At 36.2% G+C, this 27,865-nt stretch overlaps 1 protein-coding gene across 3 annotated transcripts; it reads right to left on the reverse strand.

Annotated features, from left to right (window-relative positions):
• Positions 1–4,274: 4,274 nt before the first annotated feature.
• LOC119067874 lies at positions 4,275–27,437 on the reverse strand. Of its 3 annotated transcripts, none has more exons than XM_037171141.1 (10): positions 26,835–27,437; positions 13,113–13,267; positions 12,836–13,021; positions 9,538–12,765; positions 8,909–9,430; positions 8,148–8,816; positions 7,142–8,016; positions 6,953–7,051; positions 6,741–6,879; positions 4,275–6,656 (listed from the first exon to the last, which is right to left on the reverse strand). In XM_037171141.1, exons 1-10 carry the CDS (start codon positions 26,956–26,958, stop codon positions 4,644–4,646), a joined length of 8,010 nt encoding a protein of 2,669 aa, XP_037027036.1. In that variant the 5' UTR covers positions 26,959–27,437; the 3' UTR covers positions 4,275–4,643. The 3 variants fall into 3 exon arrangements, with proteins under 3 accessions (XP_037027036.1, XP_037027035.1, XP_037027037.1); XM_037171140.1 differs by having other exon boundaries at positions 9,538–12,768; XM_037171142.1 differs by lacking the exon at positions 26,835–27,437 and adding an exon at positions 14,232–14,643 and having other exon boundaries at positions 9,538–12,768.
• Positions 27,438–27,865: the final 428 nt, after the last annotated feature.

Below are 27,865 nucleotides of genomic sequence, written 5' to 3' on the forward strand. Positions count from 1 at the left end.
AGGGATAGTTGTTCCTTTCAATTCCACATTTTTTCGGCAACTAAAAATGTCTCTGTCAAACCGAAATTTTGATTGAACCCGCGTTAATAATAAATTTACCGTTAGCGCCGGTTCAATCGAAACTCCTTATTCACAGAAGAATTTGTAAATGTCGATGTCTTAGGAAAAAAATGTGAGTGGAGTTGAAAGGAACCACTTTTCCTTTGAATGTCATAAGAAATTTTGGGTGGTAAACATCGGACATTTTGCAAAACAAAAAGTAGCTCGCGACTAGCGAAACTTTGAAAGGAAAAATAAATAAATAAAATTTCCACAATTCAATTTAGGTATTATGCGAAATCAGTGTGTTATTTGATGAGTTTGTTGTTATCCGATAATCGTCGTATTTACAACGAAAAAAAATTTCTAAATCAACAAGGAACATTTCAAATTTATTTGTTTTATTTCATTTTGATGTTTTTATTTAAAAGAAACCCAAAGAAATCAATCCTTCTTATGATGTGCATTTGTTTCGTGAAAGAGAAAAAGGATTTTTTTTTGTTTTTTAAACTTCCATGTACAGAATTCAGTCTTAATGTAACCATTTTATCGTGTGTTGTGTTTTTGTTATTTCTTCTTCTTCAATTTTTAGTTGATTTTTCATTTTTCTTTTTATTTAATTTTTTAATTTAATTTTATTTGTTGTTTGTTTAAAATTATCGCTTTTCTGTTGGTTTTTTTAGTATACATAAAATCGCAAATATATTGGTTTTTCTTTTGTGTGTATGTGTGTTAACGTTTATTGTTTAATTACTTGTTTCTTGTGTGTTGTGTTTTATACTTTACATTATTTTTCTTTTACATGTATTTACCATTATTGTGCTATAGAGAATTGGTTTTTTGTCGAATCATAACCAAAATAAAAAATTCAGGTTCGATCTACAAAAAAGGACATGATAAAAACAACCAAAATTAAGAAATTAACAACCTTAATAAAATTAAATAAAAAATAATAGAATTGAGTATCGCTTTTCTTTTTCATTTTTTTTTTTATATTCTGTACTTAACACTCTACGAACACAATCATTTCTACTTTATGTACAATAGTTTTGCTTTGTTTTCTTGTTTGTTTTGTTTATAAATAAAATAAATAACGTCATTATAGCAACCATATTATCAACTTTTTCGTTTTGTTTTTTTTTTCTTCATTTTTTGTTTGCATAATTTAAATAAATTGAATTAAAACCATCGTCCGATTGTGATGTGTATCCTAAGTGAAATTATTTATTTAAAAAAAAATCAAGATAGAACCAGTCGTTGAAATAAAAAAAAAAATTAACTAAAGCACCCCACCAATTAATTCCGTTTTATTTTCTTAGTTTCCCAACCGAATAATATTTAACAAGTAATCACAAAAAAGAAATTCATTTTAGTTTTTAATTTGTAAATTTTTATTTTTTAACTTTACGTTCAATGCGGTGTTTCATTTTTATGAATTTTTCTTTTAGGAAGATTAATATTGCTCTCTGAATCTTTGTTTTTTTTTTTAAATTTATTTATTTTTGTATCTTCGTTGCAAGTTAGTTAGTTGCAAGGTCAAGTTCAGTGAAAATGATAAATGGATTTATAATTTCGAAATGATGTAGAGACGAAACCCACTAAGGAAAAAAGTTGAAAATGTAGCTGGTAATTTTGGTTCCAGGTAATCTACAATAGCTGCGACAGCTGTATTTTTTGTATGCCTTACAGCTGTGGCAGCTATTGTAGATTGGAGCCAAAATTACCAGCTACAGGTGAGATTTTCAACTATTTTTCTTCAGTGCCGCGCGCCATCTCACATCGATACACGGATTTAAGATCTGTTCAATATTGTAACATTTTGCCAGGTGAATCATCGTTATTGGTGTCAAAATGAAGGTAACGAAGCCAGAATTGTTATATAAAAACAAAATTGTTGTGTAAATTGAAAACTCATAAATTTGACCTTGTGAGGTACGCCAGACCTTCCAACGAAAATTTTATGTTAAAGTTACGCTCCTTATTTGGCTCAAATTGACACAAATTTTGATATTCTACGATGTGTAGTCACATAGGTCTATCCTCGTTAGGAGCCAAGTACCTCTCACAAAACCGTAAAAAAGTGTTTTTTTTTTAATTCTATCTCCATCCATGTATCAATGAGAGTCGGAAAAAACGGTGGGTTCTGCGTCTGAAATGAATGTTATGAAATCGAAAAATATGATAAAACATGAGACGGTCTAAGCATACCGCAGAAATAGAGAAGCTAATTGTAATAGAAAATGACTAACCCTAAACCACTAACCATATCGGAATAGAAAAAGAGACAAAAATTTGAATTCGTATTCGTAGTATCATGTGATAATGTTAACCCCCCTTATCCATTAAAATCGAATTAAATTTGACTAACCACAGCGTTAGATTTCAAACGATAGCTTGGCAAAAATAATGTCCATTGCGTCTATGCTACTGAGGAATTTCTAATTCTTAACAGACCTCCAATTCAGTCATTATCGAATTTGTAAAAGTTTTAAACATTCACTGTTAAATATCATGAATGTTTTGAGCGTTTTCAAAAGAAAAGTTTTTGAACGAACATTGCAAATGTAAGTGGAACAAGACGCCGACGCGACGCAGCTAAAATAGATTAGAAATCACTTTCGTCATATGTTTACTGTGAGTGAGGATAAAACGATGGATGTCTGCAGGCTCGGACAAGCCATAGTCAACGATCTGGAGCAGCCCTTCACATGCAGATCATGTAACGAAGCACCAAAGCTACTGTAAATACTGCATCAGAATTATGTAATGCCAAGAGGGCTCTTACAGAACATGGACTGGATTGGACTGCCAATTCGGCAGTTCAACTTCTCAGATTAGATCGGATTTCAATTTTTGAAAAAATATGTTCCATGATCGCACTCAAGTGAAAAACTAGAAATGAAGGATTTGATCGAGATATTCGTCGGTGAAGTGGGTACCTCGGGTGACCTGAGTTCAAAACGCAAAAGTCCACCATATGACATCAGATTAGATTGTGAACAAATTTTGTCCCGTAGAATCCAGAAGAGATTGAAACCAACGAATGTGTGTTTTGTACTATTGAAGCTACCGTGTCAGTATAAAAGCTTATATGTGGCCAAGTGTTCACTAATTACATAGCAACGCGAATATGACATAAAACTCTTTTGTTTTCCGGCCTCTTCCAATTGTTTTGAAATGTCAAACTTGCGAAGGCTACGCAGTTTTGATGATTGAAATGAATCAATAAGTTTTGTAAGTTCGACATTTCAAAATAATTGAGAAAGGCCTCAAAACAAAAGAATTTTATGCCAAACTCGCGTTGATATGTGCAAGGTTCTGAAAGAACAGGTTAAGACACTTACGAAGGCGGGTGAAACACAAATCTTGACAATTCAGACATGTATATTGTTTGAAAAGTCAACTTGAATTTTTTTTTTGTTAAGTTGAAATCATCATATAAAGTTTTCCAAACCTACAGGAAAATTTTGATCACACCGCCTTCGTGATCAACTCGAAAGTGTCTTAACCTGTTCTTTCAGAACCTTGGCTATGTGAAGCTACAGTTAAGCATTGACAGCAAAATGAAAAAATAATCGTTGAGCTATTTTGAAACGAAAACTCAGTTCCACGTATACATAACTTGTATAATTCGTAAAGTTTAACATATTCCAACTAGACGGATTGTCAGACTAATGTCTACGAGGAAAAAAATAAAATTAAAATGAAAAGACGAAATCGTAAGGCAATATGAAAATGTGATTAGAATTTTGGTTTTCTTCGTCATTATTGCTAGTTGTAATCAACGCAAAGTGTTAAAATAGTGAATGAATAAAGACTAAAAAAAGAGAAATGATTGAGTGACAGTGTTTCGAACGAATGTCAAATGAGAATAAAAAAGTGAGAACAGCACACTGTCGCATTTAATCCGCCTCTTTTCTTGTTTTCCCACCCGTCTTTTCCTAAAACATTCTAACACCAATGGAAAGAAAAAATTACTATCTAAAACAAAAAAAATACCTAAATCGTTAAATTAATTAATGAAAATTGAATTATTATAAATGAGTTTGCGAGAGAAAAAAAAATTGGTAAAAATCTTTTCAATTTTCTCAATCGTTTTCGGTTACTAAGTTTTTTTTTAATTTAAATATTTTTTATCAAGTTTTTTTTGTTTGTTTTTGTTTATAATTTACATTATTTTAAGACGTTTTTTCCTATAGTATGTACAGTATTTCGTTTGATTTGATTTTTATAATTTTTTTTTAGTTTTTATTTTTTACTTTTAAATTTTTTACATTTTTGCTTTGTTTTAACTTACCGTTGTCTTTTTGTTTTTTGTATATATTTATGTACATACACATCTACACACCAAATTTGAGACTTTATTTTCTTGCTTCGTAATACGTAAACTGTATGTAATCAAAGTAAAAAAGTGTAAAATAAAAAAATTTAAAAACAAATTTTTTCCGTTTAAATTTTTCCATTTTAAAATAAAAAAAAAGAAAAGAAAACAAACAAAGAAACTCGCCTCCACCCCCTCCGTGGATCATTCAAAAAATAAATTTTCTTTTGCTTCTAAAACCGAAAATTCACAACGCAGTCGTACTAAATTCAATTGAAAGTTGTCAAGACGTTATAATCGATTTGATAGCTTCATCAATTCCACTAGTCATATTAAAATCATTAGTACCGGACGACGATGGCAATGGCGGCGAGTCCATCATCATGTCGCCCGAACCGACGCCACTAATTAAACAATCGCTGATGTCATCCATGCGATTGTTTCGCCGTTGCCGTACGGACGATTGGGCACGATGCTGTGTGGTCGTTGTCATGCCCGACGCACTCAGTGGACTGTCGGCTAGAAATGAATTCATCGTTTGATCCAGCGAAAAGTGAAGCGAATCGGTTTCGCTGTTTTGCAGATTCAGTATGCTATCGATGGCATTCTGGACATGACGATTTATGTCATCGTCAAAGTTCGATGTGATACTATTGTTGCTGGTATTGGCTGTACTACTGCTGCCTCCACCCATAGCCGATGATGTCAATGAATCGAATGCATTTTCATTGTGCAATTGATGTAAATTCATTAAGGCCGTATTGTCTAATGGTTGAGGCGATGACGAAAGGCTCAACAGTTCTCGGTCGATGTCGTGCCCTTTGTTCACGTTATTGAAGCATATTTTCTTATTGGGCATATGATCGATGCTGTCACCGTTCCATAAACGTTTGTTGATGTCGTGATTGGCATTATTTGGTATGAAATCGAACGGTTGCTGTTGACAGTCCATCATCCAACGATTGCCATGCTCCTCAACAAATGTTGAAACCATACACGATCGTTTCGACGAGAATAGTGGCGGAGATGACGGTGATAGCATTTCGCCATTGTTATTCCATTGCCGTTTAGGGTTTGCATGAATCGAATTCGAATGAATGTTATGCTGGATGTGTTGTTGGTTGTGATGCATTACGTAGTCAGAACTGGACAACAGACTATGTTGTTGACTATGCTGCTGCTGCTGATGGTTATGATGTTCTGACGAAATGGGCGAACCGTGGAATAATGCATCCAGACGCGTCTCAACCAAATCATTCGATTTCTCCAGATCGGAATCGTCGCCAAACATAGCATCCAAACGATGTTCCACCGATTTGTTGTGGTTCATATTCGAATGATGATTGACCGGATCGGTTGTGCTAAATAGTTCCGATAATGGCGAATTCTGGGCGACTGCATTCAATTTCAGGCTATCGGCGCGACCGATAAACAGGTCGTTCAAATGATTGTCTACGTTAACCTTCAAAGTCGGTTGACTGTAAATCTCATTCATACGATTCTGTTCGGCACGTTTCTCAGCCATTAAGCTCAGTTCCTTTTGTATGCATGACCATTCGTCGTACGGTTCCTTTGGAACATCCTCTTCCCGTTTCTTGACCGGATTATTTATCGACTGGCTGCTGCCACTCGAATTGCAAACGTAATCGATATTAAAGTCCGAATTGACCGGACTGACACGGTAGGTTGGTTCACACTTCCTCAATATGATGTTAGGAGTTATCTCCGATTCAATATCGAAATGATCAACTTCCTTTTTCACATTCGTATTCATTTTGGGCGATATCACATTGTTATAAGACTCTTGAACGCAGAACTTATCACTTTTTTGTTCAGTTTTTATCGGTGGCACAATGTTCACATTTTTATTGGTAGTCCTCTGAGCGGGAATGGACTCAACACTTTTTGGTATTACAATATCTACGCCGGGCAGTGGTTTTATTTCACTTGTCAAATTTGGTTCGGATTTGCCTGTTTGTTGATTCTGTTGCAGTTGTTGATTCGATTGATGTTGTTGGATTAATCGTTGGTGTGGCGGTTGCTGCTGTTGTTGTTGATGGTGATGATGATGTAAGTCCTTTGTGAAGTGTTGTGGCTTCACTTCATCCTTTATCGGCACAAAATTTACCTGCTCATGTTCCCGACGTGGAATGTTATGCGTCGGCAGTGGCTTGCAGTATGAATTGGCATTAGTCATCGAATTACTTATGTCGATTTGCATATTCAGAATTTCCTCCTGAATGTCGCCATTGAACATCCGATCGATCATCATCAGTTCCGACGTTTTCACATGCATCTGCAAATGAAACAGAGGGAAATGACAAATTTTTGATCGGCTCAGTGCTCTTATTATAAATGTGTGAACAAGTCAAACACTTACCACTGAGTCTTTCATTAAGAGAGACTGATATTTGTTGATCATATCCTTGAATTGCAGTTGAAAACAGTCAGCTGTTCTCTGGAAATACTCTTCCTCATCTGACTGAACATCTTCGTCTTGAGCATACAAACAGTGATATCTGGACGAGACAAAAATTGATGCAATGAGAGATTCGATCGCAGCAAAATATTTGTTTTTAATTTCTAACAAACCTGATCAATCTCTTAACGGCATCGTCCTTGCTCTGAAACGGATTTTGATAATCGGGATTTTTGCAGCTCTCCTGATCAACAGCCAGTTGCTGTTCGAACCTGAACGAACAATTTATTCAATTAAATTCACTTGCAACACAGGGTAGGATAGTGGAAAGAAGAAAAAAAAATTGTGAAACACAAACTCACAAACAATGCCGTGGCACTTTCATCTTCGGACTGGTCGGCTTAACAGACGGTGGCGTCGGTGGCTCTAACAACTTGATTGGATCTGACAATGTTTTTGATACGGCGAACGAGGTGGTGTGTGGCACAGAAGTATCGGGTCGAAGCTGAATGGGAAGTGTTGGCTTTACATCGACAGTGGACACGGCTGATTGATTATTGCTTATTTGCATCGACTGCTGTTGATGACCTTGTAACGAACAACTGCTCAGAACTGGCTGAATGATTGGACTCGGTGTGTTCACTGATGCTATCGGCTCTTGCTTGATTTTCGGAGATGTAGTCGGAATGGGGGATATCAATGTTCCCGACGGTGCAATACAAATTGGATTATTTAACGTGATCGGGGACATTGCCCGTGCAGCTGTTGTCGTGAAACCGTGACCGGTGGGTAGAGTTGGTATTATTTTTCCGGTGGCTAGAATCTTTTGCTGTTCGATAAATAAACGCTGCAACGCTTGATGAATGTCAGCATCGCTCATCAAGTTATTCATGTTGAATTGCGGCAGTGGTTTGTTGTACAGAGGATTGTTTGCATCGAAATCGGATGGAAATGACAGTGTTGATAACAAGCTTTTGTTTTGTAATTTTGACGATAACGTCTGAATTTGTAGTTGAACATTTTTCAACAATTGCTGCTTCTGTGGAGTTAACTGAATGGTTTGAACTCGTGGCATTTGTTGCGTTGAATTAACATTCACCAATGGTGGAACTGAATTCGGTGTTAATTGAGGTGCTGGTACTTTGATTTGCTGTTGCTGCTGCTGTTGTTGTTGTTGTTGTTGTTGTTGTGTCGATAGAGATGGACTAACGAGTTGGCTAGGCAACACTGCTGATTTCTGTACAAGAAAACAAAAAGTTGCAATTAAAATAACTAACTCACTGTGGTGACTCTTGAGAATTTTAAAGTAAAGTGGCGAAAATTGCAAGAATTCTTAGTGATCTTACTGAGTCATTAAAGAATACTTGCCTGAAAGGCTTGTTGATTAGTGTTGATGATAGTTGATTGATTTTGCTGTTGTAACTGTTGTTGTTGTTGTTGTTGCTGCTGCTGCTGCTGTTGCATATGAGGTCCAGTAGTATTATTAGCCTGCGATATAGCACCTGTTGAATGGTGTTGCTGATTCTGATGCGGTAAATGCGGTGACCGTTGAGCCGTTGTCGATGGCAGGCGAATGGTATTATTGGTCGATATAATAGAATTGGCATTTACATTGCTGGGCGTCGTATTGCACTGTGACGTGTTGATGTTCCGGACGTGAACGTTATTTGGTGCAACGGATGGTCGCACAATTTGTACATTTGAATTAGATGGTCCGTTATGAGCAATTGGTTGGCTGAAATGGTTTTGCGTCGAGCTTTGATTCGATGATATCGATGTGTTACTGCACACGGACGACGTTGATGGTGGCCGCGACGTGGCGATGAGATGCTTTTCGTCCGGATGAATCAGTTGCGGTTTGGTTTCTTGAGCATGGGGAATACTTTTAGGCATTTGTACAGGCCGAACAGGTTTCACTATTTCCGGTTTAGTCTTTTTCGTTTTCACTTTCTTTTGTTTCGTTTCTACGACGGTAGTTTTATTTTTATCACATACAGTTTGCTGGACATTTGGCTGAGGTTTGACTTGTTGTTGCGGCTGTGTGAAAAGAGACAAACATTTAGAGAGTTCGATTTTGCCGCTCAACGTTTGTGACATTCGACAAAATTGTAAACAGAAATGAAACCTACCCTCAATGATTCAGTTGCTTGCCCAATATTGTTGAAATGAATTTGGCCTTGTATCAAACATTGCGCTAACTGTTGAGTGTTAATACCGGCCGGTACAATCAGTAAACGTTCCATTGGTCCGAGATTAGCCGTCGTTAAACTGGGATTCAATTGCGTTATTTGATTAGTTAATGTGTTCAGCGAAAAAAGCTGCTGATTCGCATCGATTTTCGGCAGTTCGATGAGTTTAGCTGCATTTGGATTCACAACCACTGTTGGAGCTGGTTCCTTTTTGATTTGTGTCAATTGATGTTGTTGGGCTTGCTGCTGCGTATGGTGCTGTGGCTGTGGTAGCTGAATCAATTGTTGGGGTTGTTGCGACATCTGATTCTGTTGAACCATGGTTGTCATCTGTTGCAATTGGTGATGTTGAAATGCAATTTGTTGCTGCGGTGGCGGAGGTGAGAATACTTGGCTTTCCGATTGAGTTTGGACCGCGTTTGTGAATATGTTGTGCTGTACGAATTGCGGCTGTCCGGTGACCTGGAAATAATTTAAAATTGAAATTTAAAAAAAATCCCGACTGTAGTCACAATCTGCAGTTTAAAGCCCTGGGTCAAGAAATTGCTTAGAAAATTTGCTTAACTTACCACAACATTTTTGTTCGTCGTTGTGGTGACTGTTGACGCTATAGCTCTGGACACTGAACTCGTACTGGTTGTATTATTCAATTTTGGTGCCTTTTCAATTAGTGGTTCGTTGATCAAAGTTACATTGCACAAAGCTCCGCTCAGTATTGCTTGCAAAATTACTTGAGATTGTGTGTCTTGTTGCAGATTTGGATTATGTCTTAAGATTAACCGCCCATCTTCGACCAGTGATAAACTTAAGCTACCGGTTAGTTGAGGAATGGTTGGTTGTGGCTGTGGTTGCTGTAACATTTGCATTTGTAAATTCTGCTGAGATACTTGAATGTGATGTTGTTGCTGCTGCTGCTGCTGTTGCTGCTGCTGCTGTTGCTGTTGTTGTTGTTGTTGCTGCTGCTGCTGTTGCTGCTGTTGTTGTTGCTGCTGCTGTTGTTGTTGTTGTTGTTGTTGTGCGTTTGTATTGACAATAGTTCCTTGCTGTAGATTTTGCACCGTGTTGGCAGTTTGAATTGACGGTTGCTGAAGTTGCTGTGTGTTAATCATGTCCGATTGCTGTTGGCCAGGATTTTGTAAAATTGTTTGTTGGGATGAGGCTGCAGTCACAATCTGAACATTTTGCTGCAAGTTTATGGCTAACGGATTCGGCTGAATGGTTTGTTGTTGCTGTTGTGTCGGTGCTTGCTGAATAGTTGTATTAACAATGGCATTCGAAGGTAGGGGATGACTGATGATGGGCTTTGTGTCAATGATTGGCGTGATTTGAATTTGATTCTCAATCGTTGTTTTGTTGGTCGTTATGGACGATTTGCTGGCATCGATCTGGGATATTTGAATGTTACCAATCTGGCTGGGAACGTTTCCCGATGCGGTAGGAATTGTGTCGATCCGTTTTCCATTCTTTTTCACTTGCTTCTTTTTGGCTTTCGTCGTTGTTACCGTTGCTACAATAGGTGTTTGCTGGGACACGGTCTGCGGTAGTGTTGTTGTTATCGTTGGAGTTGAAATCGGCATTGATACACCAGATCCGGTACTCGTACATGCCGTTATAATTGTTCCAGCTTGATTGACAACACCCATCAATTGATTTTGAATTTCATTGATTTGACTCTGTAACGTCGGGGTCACCGCACTATTCAGAGCATTATTGACGAATGTTGGCACGCACATGTTAACCATATTCGATGCATTTGTTGCAACGATATTGCTGGAAGTGCTCACTTTTGTGTCACCACTGCTGTCGCTAATGCTGCGAGGAATAGATATTGTAAGCGGATAGCCAGACGTGACATCCACATTATCAATTTTAATCATGAACTGTTGGTCGTTGGCAGTCTTGTTGGTGTCGTTAGAGTTAGATGTTGGTACACACATTATGGTAGCCGATTTACTTGCCGTAGTCTTAGTGTTCGAATCACCCGAACTGCACACACTCGTCGGTATAGTAAACGTAAAAGGAACATCGGAATTTTGAGAATAAGGAATGGTCACCATAATATCACCACTAGACATTGTTGGAGCTATGGAATTTGATGAAGTTTCAACCGGTAGATCGACCACCGGCGCTTGCTGTGATGGCTGAGGCAGCGGTTCTTCGGTGTCCATGAAATCATCATCTTCCATAATTCCGCATAATTTCATGACATTAGCCAAATCCAGTTTACCCGTGCTTGTGGTTGCGTTAGTTGTTGTTGTCGTTGTTGTGCTGGTACTGGAATTGGTGCTGTACGCTGACGAGGAATGTTGAATAGCTGGCGGTGAAACGATCTTCTTAGTTTTCGGTTTTTTAGGTTTTTTCGGTGGTTTCTGAATTATTTCCGGTTCGATGTGCTGAATGGGTTTTTGGTCTTGGATTACAACGGTATTTGGTGGCAGAGATATTGGTGTTGGATTCCGTATCGGCTCTGGCGTGACGGATGGTAATAGCTGTGGCTGCTGTGTCATTATCGGCGACGATGGTATTGCTTGCGCTAACGATACACTCATTGAATTGGTTTGTGGTTGTTGTTGCGTTGTGAATTGAATATTTTGACCGGTAACTACAACGTCACCTGTTTGCGTTGGCGGTGGAGACTGAAACGTTTGTGTGGCATTTGCTGCTGCAGCAGCTAATTGCTGAAAATTCGCACTACTCAATTGATTGAAGTTTATGTTCGGATTGAAGTTGGCCAAACTCTGTTGGAACTGCGTTGGTAATTGTGATATAAATTGACCGTTCAGTCCATTCGGCATTTGAATGTGTGTTAAATTTCCGTTCAGTTGTAAATTTTGAATTTGCGCCATGCTTCTACCAAGCAATTGGCTGTTTATTGCTGCAGCCAAGTGCGGCTGTTGAGCCGACAAATTTTGTATTTGTTGTAATGGATTGGCCGTATGTGTTTTGATGCTTTGTTGCAGATTCTGTTGAATTAAATTCGCTTGCGAAGATACAATAAACGTTGGCGTAGTTGCTGCTAATTGCATAGGACCGTTAGTGTTGAGAATTCGTAAAAGTTGCTGCGGTTGCTGTTGTTGAAGCTGCGGTCGATTGTGGATGACCAATCCTTGTGGTGTTAATTGTGGTGCAGATGGTCGTAGTATCAACTGGACTCCTTGCGGCGTATTCTGCTGAACAATCATAGGCATTTGATTTAGCAACAGAGGCTGATTCATATTATTCGTTGGCAAGATTATAGGTGTCCCCTGCGTCTGTTGCGGTGTCGCTGTCATTATGGATTGTTGATGCTGTGATTGAACTTGCTGTATTTGTTGATGTTGTTGTTGACTTTGCATTGATATTGCAGCTGATTTCGTTTGCGTAATCACAGTTTTTCCAGCCGACGATTGCAGTGAACCGCCGGCAATTGTATTCGACGCAGGTTTTGGCAAAATTTGTTGTGGTAATTTATTGTGCTTGGTTGTTGTCGATGTTGGCACGTATTGATTTATCGATTGTTGCACCGTTTGTGTTGTGCTAATTATGTGCGGTCGCTGTTGACTCAATATTTGCTGTCCTTGAATGAATTGCAGTAGTTGATTGTTCGTGCTCATCATCGGATATTGTTGTAAAACTGGCTGTGGAGTCGGTGGTCGTAACGTCGTTGTGCTATTCGGACTAGCAATGGGACTGGGGCTTGCTATCGGACTGCCACCCATTGATGATAAAATCTTTTTCGACGCCGTTTTTGGGCTGCAAGCCGTCGTTGTTGGTCCATGTCCATGACCAGCATGAGTCTGAATAACACGTTTACCAGCCTTCTGGAATGCCAATGATGCTACAGTTAGCGAAAGCTTCAATTTGCTTACGGTAAAGGGGAAAACGTACCTTGTGCAACGAGATGTTGTTCGAGCCGACTAACGTCGTATTGAATTCATTACCAGTTGCTCCGACAGTTGCTGCTGCAGCAGGTGATTGTGTTGGACTTGGTCGAAATACCACTGTGCCAGCATTTGGACTATTACTTAGCTGATGTATTGATGTTCGTCTGCCAGGCGTCGCCGCCTTGCGATCCTATTATTTGGACAAATGACTCGTTGTTAGCTCGGAAATGGAGGAATTTAATCCGAAAATTATAAATTTTAATTTTTAGCGAAATATTTACCTGCTCTTGAGTTGTATTAGTAATGGTATTGTTTGTTACTAATATTACATCCTGCGGAAAAGGTGACAATGAAGGCGATGGTTGAAGTCTTGGGCTAGCAGGTATTGACGGTGATGGGCTTGGCGTAAGAAATGATCCTGGAGGTGAAAGTATTCCTAATTGGAAGAAAGAAAAAAAAAGTCGTTAAAATTGCTTCGATTTTGGGTTCAAGGGAATATCGAAGTTGTTTGCAAAATTAATAAAGTTTAGGCTGGAGAGACAACTCAGTTGGGCCACCATTGACTTTATCAAAATCACAATTAGTATAACAAGTAAACAATGATGATTATACGCAATTAACGAACAAAATCCACTTAATGATCATTTGAGGGAACTAGAGAAGGAAAAAAATCCGAAAAGTTTGTGAAGAGGAAAAAAATTTGGATAGAAATTAGCGAATTGTCTAGGATTTGTATGAAGCAACATTCCACCCTCGCCGATCTGTGAATTTGCGTTTGACAATATTACGAAATGATCCGAGTGAATACAATTTAATTGAAATGATAAAATTTAAGTTTTAAGATGTTATCGCATTACTTATTTCATATGCGAAATAAAAACAACATCAAAACCACACACACCAAAAAAACCAAATGTAAATTGACAAGAAAGGAACCATTTTCATGACATATTTATATATTTATATGGCGATAGTTCCACGCTTGATAATTTCTTCTTCTTCTCTTTTTTTTTAAATGGAAGTTTACATAATTTATAAAATGTGTTACGATTGTGTATGCATTCATAATAAATCAATAATTTGTGGAAATTGATAGGAGATTCAACGGATTGACAATTGTATAATATATACCAATAATAATAATATTTCACCGACACACCGTTGAATGGTTAAATCCTAACCAAAATCTGACAGAATAAAAATAAAACAAACACTTTGGGGAAAACAACATGGAAATATTACATTAAAATGCAATGGTAACATCCATAACACTTAATTTCACCTTTTTAGATTTTGTTATACGTAATTTTAATGACGACGGGGCCGGTTTAGTTTTTTACACATCAAACATTTAATAAAAAAAAATTATTGAGAATTTTATTATAGATTTATGCACGTACAATAAACCTAGGAATGATGTACTCATGTACAATATTCTTGTTATGCGCTCTCCACCTCCTGTTCATCTATATTCCTTTCCTATAAAATTTTACCAATGGCTAAAAACAAGCAAAATAATCATACACAACACACGGAGCAACTCTGTCGAGGAAAAAAACATTTTTTTTATTCGTAAGCACTATATGAGTTCATGGGTTCACACTTTTGCAGACAAAAAATGCCTTCCACATTTTGTCCATAATAATATCGTTCATTGTATATAAACACGATTATTACATCGGCGATAAATTAATTCAATTTCCAATCACAATTTCATTTATTAGACAAACAATAAAATGTAACTTTTTATTCAAGAAATCGACATTTGTGGCTCTTTCTTGTTATACCGTCTTATATTATATGTTACACCTAGACTCTTCGTGTAAATGTTTTTCGGTGGCTCTTTTTGTTCTCCGCATAACATTGTGAATGTGTATTGTCTATTTCAATACAATTCGTGTGTAAAACGAACGAAAACCTATCAATGTATTGTATAGCCTATGAGGCTGAAATGCTCTCATTTTGTAGTCGTGCGCCAGTGTATGGGTGCACAAATGTATTGTACAATTCGAATTGAAATGTAGTTAAGAGCGCAAAACGACTGGCAGAGATATGAATGACTCTTTATTTTTACTAGATTTGATATATTATAGATGTATGTTGTACTTCACATCTCTTTCACTACCTGAGTGACCTTTCTATGTTGTGATTTTTTTGTTAATAAATACTGAATGATGGAAGAAGAATGATGATGATATGGTAAATTGGACTAGTGATATGGTAGACGAACGCAATAATGGGACTGTATGATGTTCGTTGCATGTTTACATCGTAAAAATCAATTATAAACCGAAGTTATTGATTCCGTCATTTCGGATATATCCCGGCGGTTATGAATGTTTTCCCATTCGCACATCATAAAATTTTTGCAATCAATTTGAATGAGCTGAATGAGTGTAGTCGGAACAAAGGAAAGTTAATTGGTACAAAAATGATCTATTTAATTACGGGTGACCGGAACGCACCTGTAATTTAACCTGTTGACCAAACCATAATTCTAATCGATTCGATGGTCTAGTTAGATTTTATATATTCATGACCCATAAATCACCGACGAGACAATGTCGTGATAAATTCCAATAATTGTTCAAAATGTACAATTTATAGTATATCGTAATAAAGCATATAACGCTAATGCTCCTCCTTCAGATCTCATCATTAAATTGAAACAGTAGTTCCGCTTTCATGCAACTGAAATACTGAGAAACTGAGTATACAATGGGTCCAGGTAGCTCAATTGTTCCGACAAAAAATACTATTACAAAACGTACAGAAGAACTGCATCCTATCAACAACATGAAATTTCAATTATTCCGTTTAAATTCGTGTAACCATCGGTTTTTCGTCTCATTCATGGATGCTTATAATATAGTTTCATGCAAAGAACCCGTCGTTCCATGTACCATTTTCAAGACATGACTTTTATCAAAACGAATCAATTATTTTATACTTATGATCAGATAATTGTGGTCAGGAATAATGGACTGAATTTTATGGAGAAAAAAATGCAATTCTAATTCAATTGGTGATCCATACCAACTAACAAAACCGGTATTCGGTTAAATAAACGTTTTGACCATTTCTTTTAAAACAAATTTCGTAAATCATCTTTTTTCTGCATGCAATCGGTACTATCAAATTTCAATGGAGTATACAAGTGTCGGCGGAGATTTCAATGTAATCTCATTTTTTTAATAGGAGAGAATCAATGGAAAAGCCATGATAATGTGAGAGATATCCTAAACGAATTCTAAGAGTAAAATCAGAAGAAAGAAAACATAGTTGAATGGAGAGCGTACATGAAATGGAGAAACCTCGATTTGCGTTCAAAACATCATAACACAAAACCATCGTATAATACCTGTGAAGTTTGTCTCATACCAATTTTATTGAATTTTCTGTGTTTTTACTCTCATATCGTGTGTGTCGGTTTGTGTGCGTGTTTATAGATGTGTAGTCGATGTTATACATTCATATTTGCGAATCGGGTAGATCCGTTCTTTTTTGTTTGTTAGACGGAATGTCAGCGAACGATTTTTGAGAAAGGGGTAGAATTGGAAGAGCAATTAATGAATTATTCGTCATGAGACGAAATTCTCAATAAATACATTCATATATGTAATAAAACAAAACGGATGAAATATACGAAGAGACATTAGAATATTGCTTGCAGTTTAATATGAAAAATTATCGATTTGTTACGCGAAAAGAGAAAAAAAACTTGTGTATTTTTCTTATATAACCACACGATAGACGACGTTCTTTAAACGCACCCTTTTCGTCAATACAATAGTCCACATTAATCTCTTCTTCAGTTTTTTTTTTTTATTTCGGGGAGCTACTTTATTTATCGATTCAAAAACTTGCAGCTGTAATGAATGAATAGGGGTGTCACTGTAAACTATTTTCAGTGCATAGCGAACCTAGGACATTCTCTATTTTGTATCAATCCCCATTCTGAAGTCACTCAAAGTGAACAAGACGACGATGATTTCTGATAGATTCGACCTCAAAACCGATTTCCATCACATAAAAATTGCATTCAAATCGTTGGATAATACAATTTGAGGAACTCTAGAACAATTTGCTTTGGTATAGTGAATCTGTGAATGAACTTTTTTTTTGTTGTATGCAGGAATCGAGTTATGGTTTGTTTTATTAAAGACACAGAGATTGAGGTGATATGACACGAACCAACAACAGTTGGAACAACTTGGCGATGATAAAAATAATGTTTTAAAACACTTTTTCAAGTACATAAATAATGTACGTAAAGTGTGCTGTCGGGTTGTTTGTAGAAAATCATGTATAGAATGGTGTTGTATTACGTATATATAGTGATATATAGGCAAAATATAATGTCTGTACACAAAGAAAATGATACAGTTAGTTTAATTGGTTAGTAGAATAAAGTTTATTCAGTTCAGAGATAATGAAGGGCGGCCTGCACATCCTGAATATATATTTAATATAATTATTTATGCAAACGGGTGATAAATGTTTTTATTGGACACTAGTGTCTAAAAAAAGGCATTTATCATTCGGTTGCATAAATAACTTAATAATTATTCCGTCTCTCGCACACACTCTCTGAGTGTCGTTGGTACAGGTAATAATAATTTTTTATTATTTAAATTCTTTGACAAAATGTTTATTTTAATGACAATATCGTCTACTTTACAAATAACAAAAAAAAAAATACAAAAAATAATAATGAGTAAAGCACATCGTACGGATGTTTTAGGTACATCTAATTTGAATAATTTTACCTTGACTACAGTTCGACTACAAACACCACCAACGTGTCTATCTCTGGTGTAACTTTTATTGAATTTATTTTCTGCAAAGTTTAAGCATTGTTCACGCACAATCGTTTCGAGAATTAGATTTGTAAGTCACGTGCTTTTTATAAAGTTCAATTGCACTTGACCGAACAAACTCTTCTGCTTCTTTTTTGTCGCAAGTAGTATTATTTATGGTCGGTTATTTGTGTTGGCTGGCAGTTCATCGAGTATATTTGTGAGTAATGTTGAATGCTTCGAGTGAAACATTTGTTTATCGAATGTTTTTTTTTACCGCCGTTTTTCTTACGTTTTTGTTAAACAGCGTGGAATCGGTTGACAAGAAAGTGGAGCGACAAAGCGTTGAAAAATGAGTGTTACCGGTTATTAGTAAACTGTGTGGTGACTTGGGAGTGCTGAAACTAAAAAAGAGATACGACCATTACGGTTTTAACCGCTAACAATAAAAGGTACCTTTCAGAAAAGGATGGTCATCTGTTATCAACAAGTTCTTTTACGTATAGTGAAATGCTTGTTCCAACGAATGAAGTAAAAGATTCAGAGTTGGCGATGAAAGTGACAGAAGAAGCAACAGATTCAATGATGCTGAATAGTTAATTGTCCTGAAGGGGGTACAAATATTTCTAAGATAGGATGCTTAACTGTTAAAATCATTTGGGGAACCCAAACCTAACCGAAGATATTCGGCTCGACCCGAACTTGACCTGAGCCTGAAACTTTCAATTTTGGGTTCAACCCGAACCTGAATTGGTTCGATCCGAATCTGACACTAATCTCAACTTTCACTTTCAGGTTCAATACCAAAAGTTCAGGCTCGGGTCAACCTGAATTGAAACAATTGAACCCGAATCCGATCCGAGCCATATTTCCTACAGTTAGTGTGCATATGCATAAAGACTATAAGTTGTTGAAACTATATCTAAGCTTCTACGTACATCGAGTAATGAGTTGTTTTTTTTTTACGATATAACTGAACTTCGAAGAGTATAAAGCTAATAAAATCGTTCCTTTCTGCTGTAATATAAACCAACACCGATGTATGCTACTTTTTCAAACCAATCCACGATGAAGTTTCAAACTTCATATCTCCATAAAGAGTGTTATACAACAATGACTTAGCATCGATTTCACCGGTTGATTGACAAGTGTATTTATGTGTCACCAAGACAGCAATTTGTGAAGTTTAGAACAGGACCCATTTACTCGCGTCGTTTTTTTTTATCTCAATCAACAGACCCGAAAACATATTGCGCTTAAATAGTGATGGACCGAAGTATACTCGGAAATACCGGCTGAAAAGTCGTGATCTAAATTAACAACTATTAAAGCAATGGTAAATCATAAGTATAACCAAAGTCGTCGGTTTCAGAATTTTGAAAATCCATTCGCTTGTCGTAATGGGTAAAATAAGTGTTACTCCAGAGAAAGGTCGCCCATTCACATGTGGGTTTTCTATGGTAAGAACTTTGGTGGTTCTTAAAGAGGATGGATATCATTATATTTTTGGCAGATGCATTCTTCATGTCTTTTCGTTACCATGAAAACTATGATGGCTCATTTTTATGCAAACGTACAAAAAAGTAGACCATGTTGTTTTCTACACGTTTTTACATTTGTAAAACGTGGTAAGTATGTCCTACCTTAGGGGTGACTCAGGTTCTTTGACTGGCAAAGTTATCAGAAAATATTGAAACATTCTTTTATTTAACTTCAAAACTCCATTATCTAAATTAAGGCTCTATTATGTCTCAGATGTTATTTGTCAGATATCCGACACGGTAAATGTGTGAACTCGATATATAATGAATTGCATCCTTCGTTGATTATAAGAAACTTCGTCGAAAATGGGCTCACAACTATATGGTTGTGGGCCATCAAAAATTCAGGCAAATATCTTTCGGTCGAGGGGAAAACCACTATTTTGTGATTAACACGGTTAATCAGTTAATCAGAAACATAAGGTTTGTGAATCCAAACGGTTAATCGGTGATTAACATTGATTAACCGCTATATTTCACGTTTATTTGTGGTTTTGCTACGATTCCCCCGGTCAAATGCTGGTAAATCACCAATTCATCATCATGTTAATCATGTTAGTCTCATCAATAAAAAAGAGTGGTTTCCCCCTCGCTTTCGGTAATAACTCACAGAACATTAGATCGGTTTTGTTCATCTGTTAACCAGAACACATGAATTTGATTCTTTAATGAAAGAAACTACTCAGAAATACCCAGTTTATCATCCCATCAAGGAAAGAGACAAAACATCTTTAAAGAATAACTAAGATGTTACTAGTCTGCTATTTTCCATCTACGACCCCAAAAATTGCATTCTTCATCGATTAAACCCAAAATTTCGTAATCGTGCCATCAAAACCCCAGACCAAAATTGTTTTAAGAATACCTCCCAGATCATTAGATTGATATTGCGCACTTGACTTCAAGAATTTTATTCCTTGTCGAATGAGAGCAAACATTTTAGAAATCGGTTCAGAATTTTCAATTTCAATTCGGTTTATTCACTTCATTTATTTATTTTAATTATCGTGCCATCAAGAGGTAAATACATTTCAGTATTTTCCGTTTTTGCCAACACTTCATACATTTTACAAAATAATGAATTGAAACCTAAATTGAACTTGAGCTCAAAATTTTAACTTCACAACCTGAAATCAGAAAATTACTGAAAGTTCAAGTAAACCAGGTCAGATTTCAGGTATACCTGAAAAAATCCTAGTTCCATCTGAAATCAGACCTGATTCTGATTTACCAAAAACTTTTACTTATTTTCAGATTTCAAATGAATTCAGGTCAGAAAAACATGTTCAGTTCAGACTGAAATATTCTTAGGTCGACCTGAAATTCATGTTCCGACCTGACCTGATCTGAGTCTCATAGACTTTCAAACCGTATTTTCTGATGGAAGAGCATTGACTGTCAATGGAATAATAGGAGGGATTCTTTTGACTGACCGAAATCGACACTATTTTTTCCGGGACATTTTTATGTATGCCTAGTTAGGCCTTGGTGCTTAGGCCCCAAAACCAGTCTCAGATATTTTTCATCTTCCATACCTGGTAGTTCGGATCTCATTTCCATAAGTTGCCAAGGACACGTGCCTGTATGGGCTCGCTGGAAAGCTGACATCGAGTACTTCCGGGGCAAATATTAACTTCAGAAAATTTGATGATTAAGGGACGAAAATATGACCTCCGGAAAATTTCTCAGAATCTATGGAACTTCGGTGAACTTTAATAACAGCGGTGACCTGAATAGTGCAATTATTTGATTAAATTATTATTTATTATGTGTTTATGTGGAGGACCTCAGCTTTACAGCGATACCAACATGTAGTACGTGACTACCTAACTGTGTGTTCCACCCCGACAAACTACTACATATTGGTATCGCTGTAAAGCTGAGGTCCTCCACATTCAAAATAAATAATAATTTAATCAAATAATTGCATTAGTCAGGTCACAGACAGGTCATAGTGAGTCATATATATAAAAAAAAATCCCCGAAAAAATAGCGCCGATTTCGGTCAGTCGAAATTCAAAAGAATCCCTCTAGCTATTTTGTTAACTAGTTAGTAAATGGGGTCGTTTTGCGCACTAGATGTGGGTTGGCTGATACCAGCGAAGCGAACGTGTTTGAGTGCTAACGGCATAAGGCATATAACCAAATATTTGCGCACGGGAATTTTCGTGTTTAAACCGATTGCGTTTACAAACTAGAGTGATGCTTGAAGATTATGAATATTTTAAACGTACAGTAGATATAACGATTTAAAGAATGTCTCGGTCATGGTCTTTGTCGTTTTCACTAGTGGGATATTTGTAGCCCAAGAACATGCGACACATTTTCACACAACCGTAATGATGGCATTACGTATCTGAAGCATGTCAAATAACTAACGTAATTTTTTGAACATTTTAATTTGACTAGTAGCAACTATTTCGGCTACTCCTTCCACTTCGCAAAACAAATAGGTGGAAACAAGGACGTATAATCTAACATTTTGAACCAAATTCGACAGAGATTTATACCTGTTTATGTCGTAACAGTAAAACATTACTTAATTAAGTACTTCTCATTAAAACCAGAAATAAAATTAGGAGAAAATGAGAATTTTTATGAGGTCATGACAAGACAGAAATTAAGTAAGTGTGGGAAGCCAATTAGCCGGCAATCCAAATGTTTGTTTAAAAAAAACTACGAGACAAAAACTTGCACCGATTACTTCTCATACCAAGTCGTCGATAGACGGATTACATTTCAGTTCAGCGTAGCGATTACGATTACCCATTTATCATGCCCTATTTAGGGTAAGAAAGGCAACATTATGTTACATATACGTATGGCTATAGCTCGAGTCACAGTACTAATACAACGCAACAAGTATAATACAATCTCGGCGATTTATCTTATTATCTAATAAATGTTTGCATTATAATCGTGGACACTTCAGTCCTGTCAGTAGAGCAGTAAAACTTGACGTGAAATGAATTAGTGTATCCAGTATCCACACAACATGAATTTCTATTCATTTTAAGATGCAAAATATCCTCATGGACATATCGCAATATATAATCAGATTCGAGATGCCAGTTCCAACCCATATGGTATTATGTAAGCTAATAGAGCAGCGGAATTGCAAACCAGGTCGTTTGTATTATATATTATGATGAACAACAGTTTAATAAATTATCTTCGTTTTGATAAATTTGAATTCAAATTTTCGAACTTCAAATAAAATTTTTGTTGAATGCAACGGAAGAACGAGTAATAGATAAACGATACGAGAGCGTATACTAGTCCACGATTCCAATGAAGCAACATAGTGTTGATGTTCTTTTGCTGTATCGAATATTAGCAGGCTAATACAACAAGATTCTTGAAACAACAGCTAACCAGATTTATGGCATCACCGACAGGAAATAATGGTAAAATAAACCATTGTGGTGGTATGGAAAGGGAGTAGTGATACCGTAAACTTCGTCACGAGTTTACTTTCCCGTTTAATGTGGATGACATATTTATAAGCATTTGTAAACAACTCGATGATTGGAAACTTTAGTGAGGATTAGTGTTGGATATACTCACACTTGTAGATTGGGGATTCGTAACACGCTGGTACTTTTCATTTGTTCAGTCGGGAGGTTCCTCAAATTTGCAGAGAACTCGCAACTCTGAGGATGTTCCTACTACACTGACGACTCACATCCTTCAAGTAGTAGTGTCGTAAACGTCGTGGAACTTGTTCTAAGAGGAGCTCTGAAGATTTGACAAATGGAACCTGAACCATTGAACAAATTAGAAAGAAGAGCCATCGCTCAATCCTTGTTGTTGAAATATTAAAATTTATATTTTATCCTTTGTCAATCCCTTCTACCTAAGGTCCCTGCTGTTGCCACATTTTAACTACTGTTCTCAGGCGATGGGTAGGCTGCAAATTTCGTCTAGTGAAAGAATGTAACCGTTTAAAGTTTGCGTGCGGTTTGCCTGTGGTCTCAGGTCTCCATCGTTATGAATCTTCTTCTCGAGATATTAACGTAATACTTTGTAGTGACCTGTTTTTCCAGTACTACCTAGCCTGTGTGCTCATTCTTAAAACTGTTCTCACTAGAGCGCCTCGCTAACTGTTTGAATATTTAACCCCTTCGTTCGCACGTTTAATCTACTTCTGCCCCGAGTTGCTACTGAACACATAAGGTTGGACTAACCTGCTACACCGACTACTGCGACTAAAATGATGCTGAAATTTCGGGTTGAATGAGACAATAGGTCTGTTCCAAGGTTGTTTCAGCTGTCAAATCGTCATCAATGGAAAAAATGATTGTTGACGAAATGTTCGTAAAAGCATTGAAGTTATGGTTCTGTTCTCGTTCGTTTTCGGGTAGTCAGAAATCTTTTTTACAGCACGATGGAACAGACCTATTTCACAGACCATAAACTCATTTATGATAACTGTAGATACGATACAATTCCTAATTGACATTATTGACTTAAGTTTGATTTCCGTTGGTCTATGTTAATTTAGAAATGGTGAATCACTCAAAATGTTCACCTTTGACCCGAAACAGACGAACGAGAATTATTGTTACGTTTACAGGTAAAATTTACTGCTCTCCAATTTATATGAAGCTATAAGGAATCCGCAACATCAGTATTCATATTCATACCACTTAATGTTTGATTTATTATTTAAATTTCAATGTTGATCGGACAGTCATGAAAATCATAAGACACAGAAAAAAATGCATTAAAACCTTTTCTACTGGCTAATGAAACCGTTGCGTTATGTGCTCTAACACCATAACGTTTTAATGTAAGTATATTCGACTTTTGCATCGCTGAAGTCATATACCATTTCCAATATAAATAACAAACAGGAATGTGAAATACTGCAGCGCGAAAAACGTGAACATGTGAACTGTCTTTGACATATTTTTTGACACGTACGGGATCGAGTGACGGTCGTAGAACTTTTATATTATCATTGAAGTGCGCTGGTGGAAATAGTACGGGATCATGAGATCATCCCTCCCGGTAAGTTCTAACTGTTATGTATAAATCTGATGCAAAACTCAGAAACTGAAAATATTTATAAACAAAACGGCAAGACTTACGCTTCCGTACTTCCCGGGAAGAAAACATAATTTTCATCAGCGTTCACCCCCATAGTGTGTTGTCCAATACGTATCAAGTGGGGTATTGCCTAGTCAGTTTTCGTCGACAGAAATTGGTTGTGAAAATCGTTTTCGGAAATATGGTCGAGAAAGTATCCATTCAGAAGAGTTTGGAACAGTTTTTCGTGTTCTATCTAAATCTGTATAATTACGGACCTTATTAAGGAAAAAGATTGGATCAGTGGATCTATGTGGAATTACTCGACCGTATGATGATATATAGATAGGTGAATTGAATTTTTTGTTTGGTGTGTGAATGAATCGAGTCAACATTCAGTCGATTTTATGTATTCGATATGGAAATGAAGAACGAAAAATCAATTATGTGAACGAAATATGGTCGATACGATATCATTCAATTCTATGGTTTAAGCTCGGGTTTTGGAAAGTGAAACAGGATCTGTAATTGGCTCTAAGAGGAAAGTTCCAAAATCTGTCAGGAGGATACGTTTAGGATCCCAAAATTAATCACACAATCCTCAAGGCAGAGATTCAATTGATTTTAAAGAACTTGCATGGCTTTCCGTAATTGACTTGACTTGTCAGAGACTGAATATTTATCTGAACTCGTTTAAACGCAACGTAAACGTACATGCAGAATTGTGCATACAACCTAGCCATAGGCACCCAGATAAAAGTGCTACAAAAGTTTCATTTATTTGCAAATTGCGACTGTCGATTGAGACATCTTCTCGTTGTCACGATAATAGGGATCCACTAGTTCAATTCAAGCCAGCTGTATGTCCCAATTCTATATCGATATTTTGCGAAACATATTCAAGTCCAAAAGCTATTTGCTAATTATAAAAATACACTAAACGATTTTACACACAAAAACACAAACGAATTTAACGTTTAACGCCGAGCGAAAGAGAAGACATACACGCAAGGTCACAATTTCTATCAATAGACAGGAGAATATATAATTTAACCACATGCTTGAAACAGGGGTGTAACTTAGAACAATTTTTATTGTCGCTGCCTTAGAACATTTTTGATTTTTGTACCAGCCCTGTTGAATGTCATTCAAAATGATTGACTCGTTTTTTAATTTTCTGAATGTTTCAGTTTTCGGCAACAACGATTTTCTGTTATAGTAACTTTCAATTGTCTTCGGTCGGCAATTGCCTAAAATTAATGGTATTTTACGACAATTTTTATGGTAAAGTGCGCTTAAACCATTAAATAGCAAACTAAATATCTTAACCACGACGGGTGTACCACTTTACCATAAAAATTGTGGTAAAATACCATCGATGATAGGCAATTGCCGAAGACAATTAAAAGTTACCTATAACCTAAAATCCGTTGCTGCCGAAAACTATAACATTCAGAAAATTAAAAAACGAGTCGATGTTTTTGAACGACATTCAACAGGGCTGGTACAAAAATCAAAAATGTTCTAAGTTACACCCCTGCTTAAACCATTAAATAGCAAACTAAATATCCGATAAACGAATGTTTGTGTTGTCTCGGTTCACCAAAACGGTTGGAATAAAATCACAACGATTGATACTGATGGTAAAATTTGTAGTTCATCGAAAATGATAATCGTTTGTTTTAGTTTTCAGAGTTTTTCCATTCAGACCGTATACGAGAAATGGGGAATCGAAAAAAAAAGAGTCAACAAAAATATGCATACAAATTTACACACAGCATCACTTTTGCCATCACACAGAAAACTTTCTCTTTTCGAAATGATATAAACGAGACGATAATTTTTTGCACGAAATGAATTAAATGTAACAAAAATAAAATATGAAAACCGATTAAACAATCAATCGGAATTATGCGATTTTGAATTTTGAGTTCTGAACAGCAGAGATCCCTAATATACTTAAATTAGAACAGATTTTATTGTTGCCGATTAGTTCGAATTGAACGACCGTTCTTTAATTTTTCAAGAAATCATTTCGACAACAATCGATTTGTGTTACAAAATATTTCTGTTGTAGGGCTCGGACAATTGATTGTTTCATTTACGACACTAGAACGTTTTTCATGCTAAAGTGACAGACCGGCCGATTGTTTTGATTCTGGTCGAAGAGTGTTTGTTTGGGAGTGATATAAGCGGCAATGGGAAAACAGGATTTTGGAAACGTTGCAGTGTGATATCACAATTGCGTTCGACTCGACTATTTTTATTGGCAAATCAATTGGGAATATGAATAGGTGGCGGCACTTTCTATTTTTGTATAGCGAAAAAGACGTCTTGATTATCAAAACACCATTCAGCCGACCATAACAAAACCAAATCAAACGATCAGTTTGCGATCAAACTGGATGTGACGATCATGATTGGATTATGCAAAACTTTAGGCGGATAAACGAACAAACATCACTTATTTCGAAAAGAATAATAAATTTTTCTTGTGCAACACGGAAAGTAGCTATACAACACAGAGAGTAGTTTTTTTTTCTTGCTGCTATAAAAGCCGTCAAAATGAAAGGTGAAAACTGGTGTTGCAATAAGTTCTGCTAAAAAAAATGGAATTGATAAAAAAATTTACCTGGTGGCTTTTCCAATGACTGTCTTCGCATTAGTGAACTAGAATTATTTTCGGCGCCCAGTATTTCAGGACGAACCGATTCACCTTCTTTGAATGTACGACCCGCATTCATAGCGAGTTCCATTAAACGTATTAATATTCCACATTTTGAGTGTTATTCAATTTCTGCATTTTTTCCCTTTATATGTGAAACGATTCATTTAAAGAATTTTTTTATTTATTTACTTTTCTCCCGTATTTATTTATTTATTTTCACTCGTGATGTTGTGGCAGACTTTTAAACCTTAAAATCTGTCACATTGAAATTTTATATATTTATTTTTGCGTTTTGCAACAATACAAATTTTATTTCTCTGATTTGGCACACCTGTTAATGTTTATTTGGGGAACAATGACAAAATGCATGCAAAAATCGTTCATTTATTTACATATTGCATAATTTACACAGTCAATTTTAATAAATTCTAACGACACACGGTTTATTACACAATAAAATCATTTTTTTAAGTAAATCAATTAAGTACAATCGCTTTTATATTTAAATAAAACTGTGGTGGCGTCTATAACCATCATGGTTGAAAATTACTGTTGCCATATTGGTACGGCCATTAATGTTAATGTGTTGGCAACATTGAAAATTATGCCGTTCTCTACGTTTTGTCAAAGAGTTTCACTTTCATTTCATTACACAACGTTTGATTAATTCGGTCTGTTCCATGTGCACTTTAAACGCACACATTTGATAAGCACTCATTTTGAAAATATTTTACGGAACCATCATTTTAGCCGAATTATAATTGTGAGACTTGGCGGTGGTAAAATTTTCAAGAAGGATTATCAGCCAATAACTATGATTATTGTTGAAAATCAGGCGGTCCGTTAAAAACGTTATTATTTTCGATGACACTGCCACTGACACTGACAAAGAAAAGTAAAAAGATGGAATAAGCCTAGTTTGCGTGAATCTGAAGATGTAATAAAACACTAGACGATATTTTGAAAGAAGCAATAGACTTAATCACCGATTTGGC

This window comes from Bradysia coprophila (genome assembly GCF_014529535.1).
Source record: "Bradysia coprophila strain Holo2 chromosome X unlocalized genomic scaffold, BU_Bcop_v1 contig_130, whole genome shotgun sequence".
In the NCBI taxonomy this organism is placed as follows: domain Eukaryota; kingdom Metazoa; phylum Arthropoda; class Insecta; order Diptera; family Sciaridae; genus Bradysia; species Bradysia coprophila.

What these genes read in the sequence shown, in the direction of transcription:
- LOC119067874 (XM_037171140.1), bottom strand. Translation starts at nt 26,958, where the DNA reads ATGGAACTCGCTATGAATGCGGGTCGTACATTCAAAGAAGGTGAATCG. An exon ending in ACAACATCTCGTTGCACAAG is followed by an intron (nt 12,769 to 12,835) that starts GTACGTTTTCCC and finishes TTGGCATTCCAG; the next exon opens with AAGGCTGGTAAACGTGTTAT. An exon ending in AAGCAACTGAATCATTGAGG is followed by an intron (nt 8,817 to 8,908) that starts GTAGGTTTCATT and finishes CTTTTCACACAG; the next exon opens with CCGCAACAACAAGTCAAACC.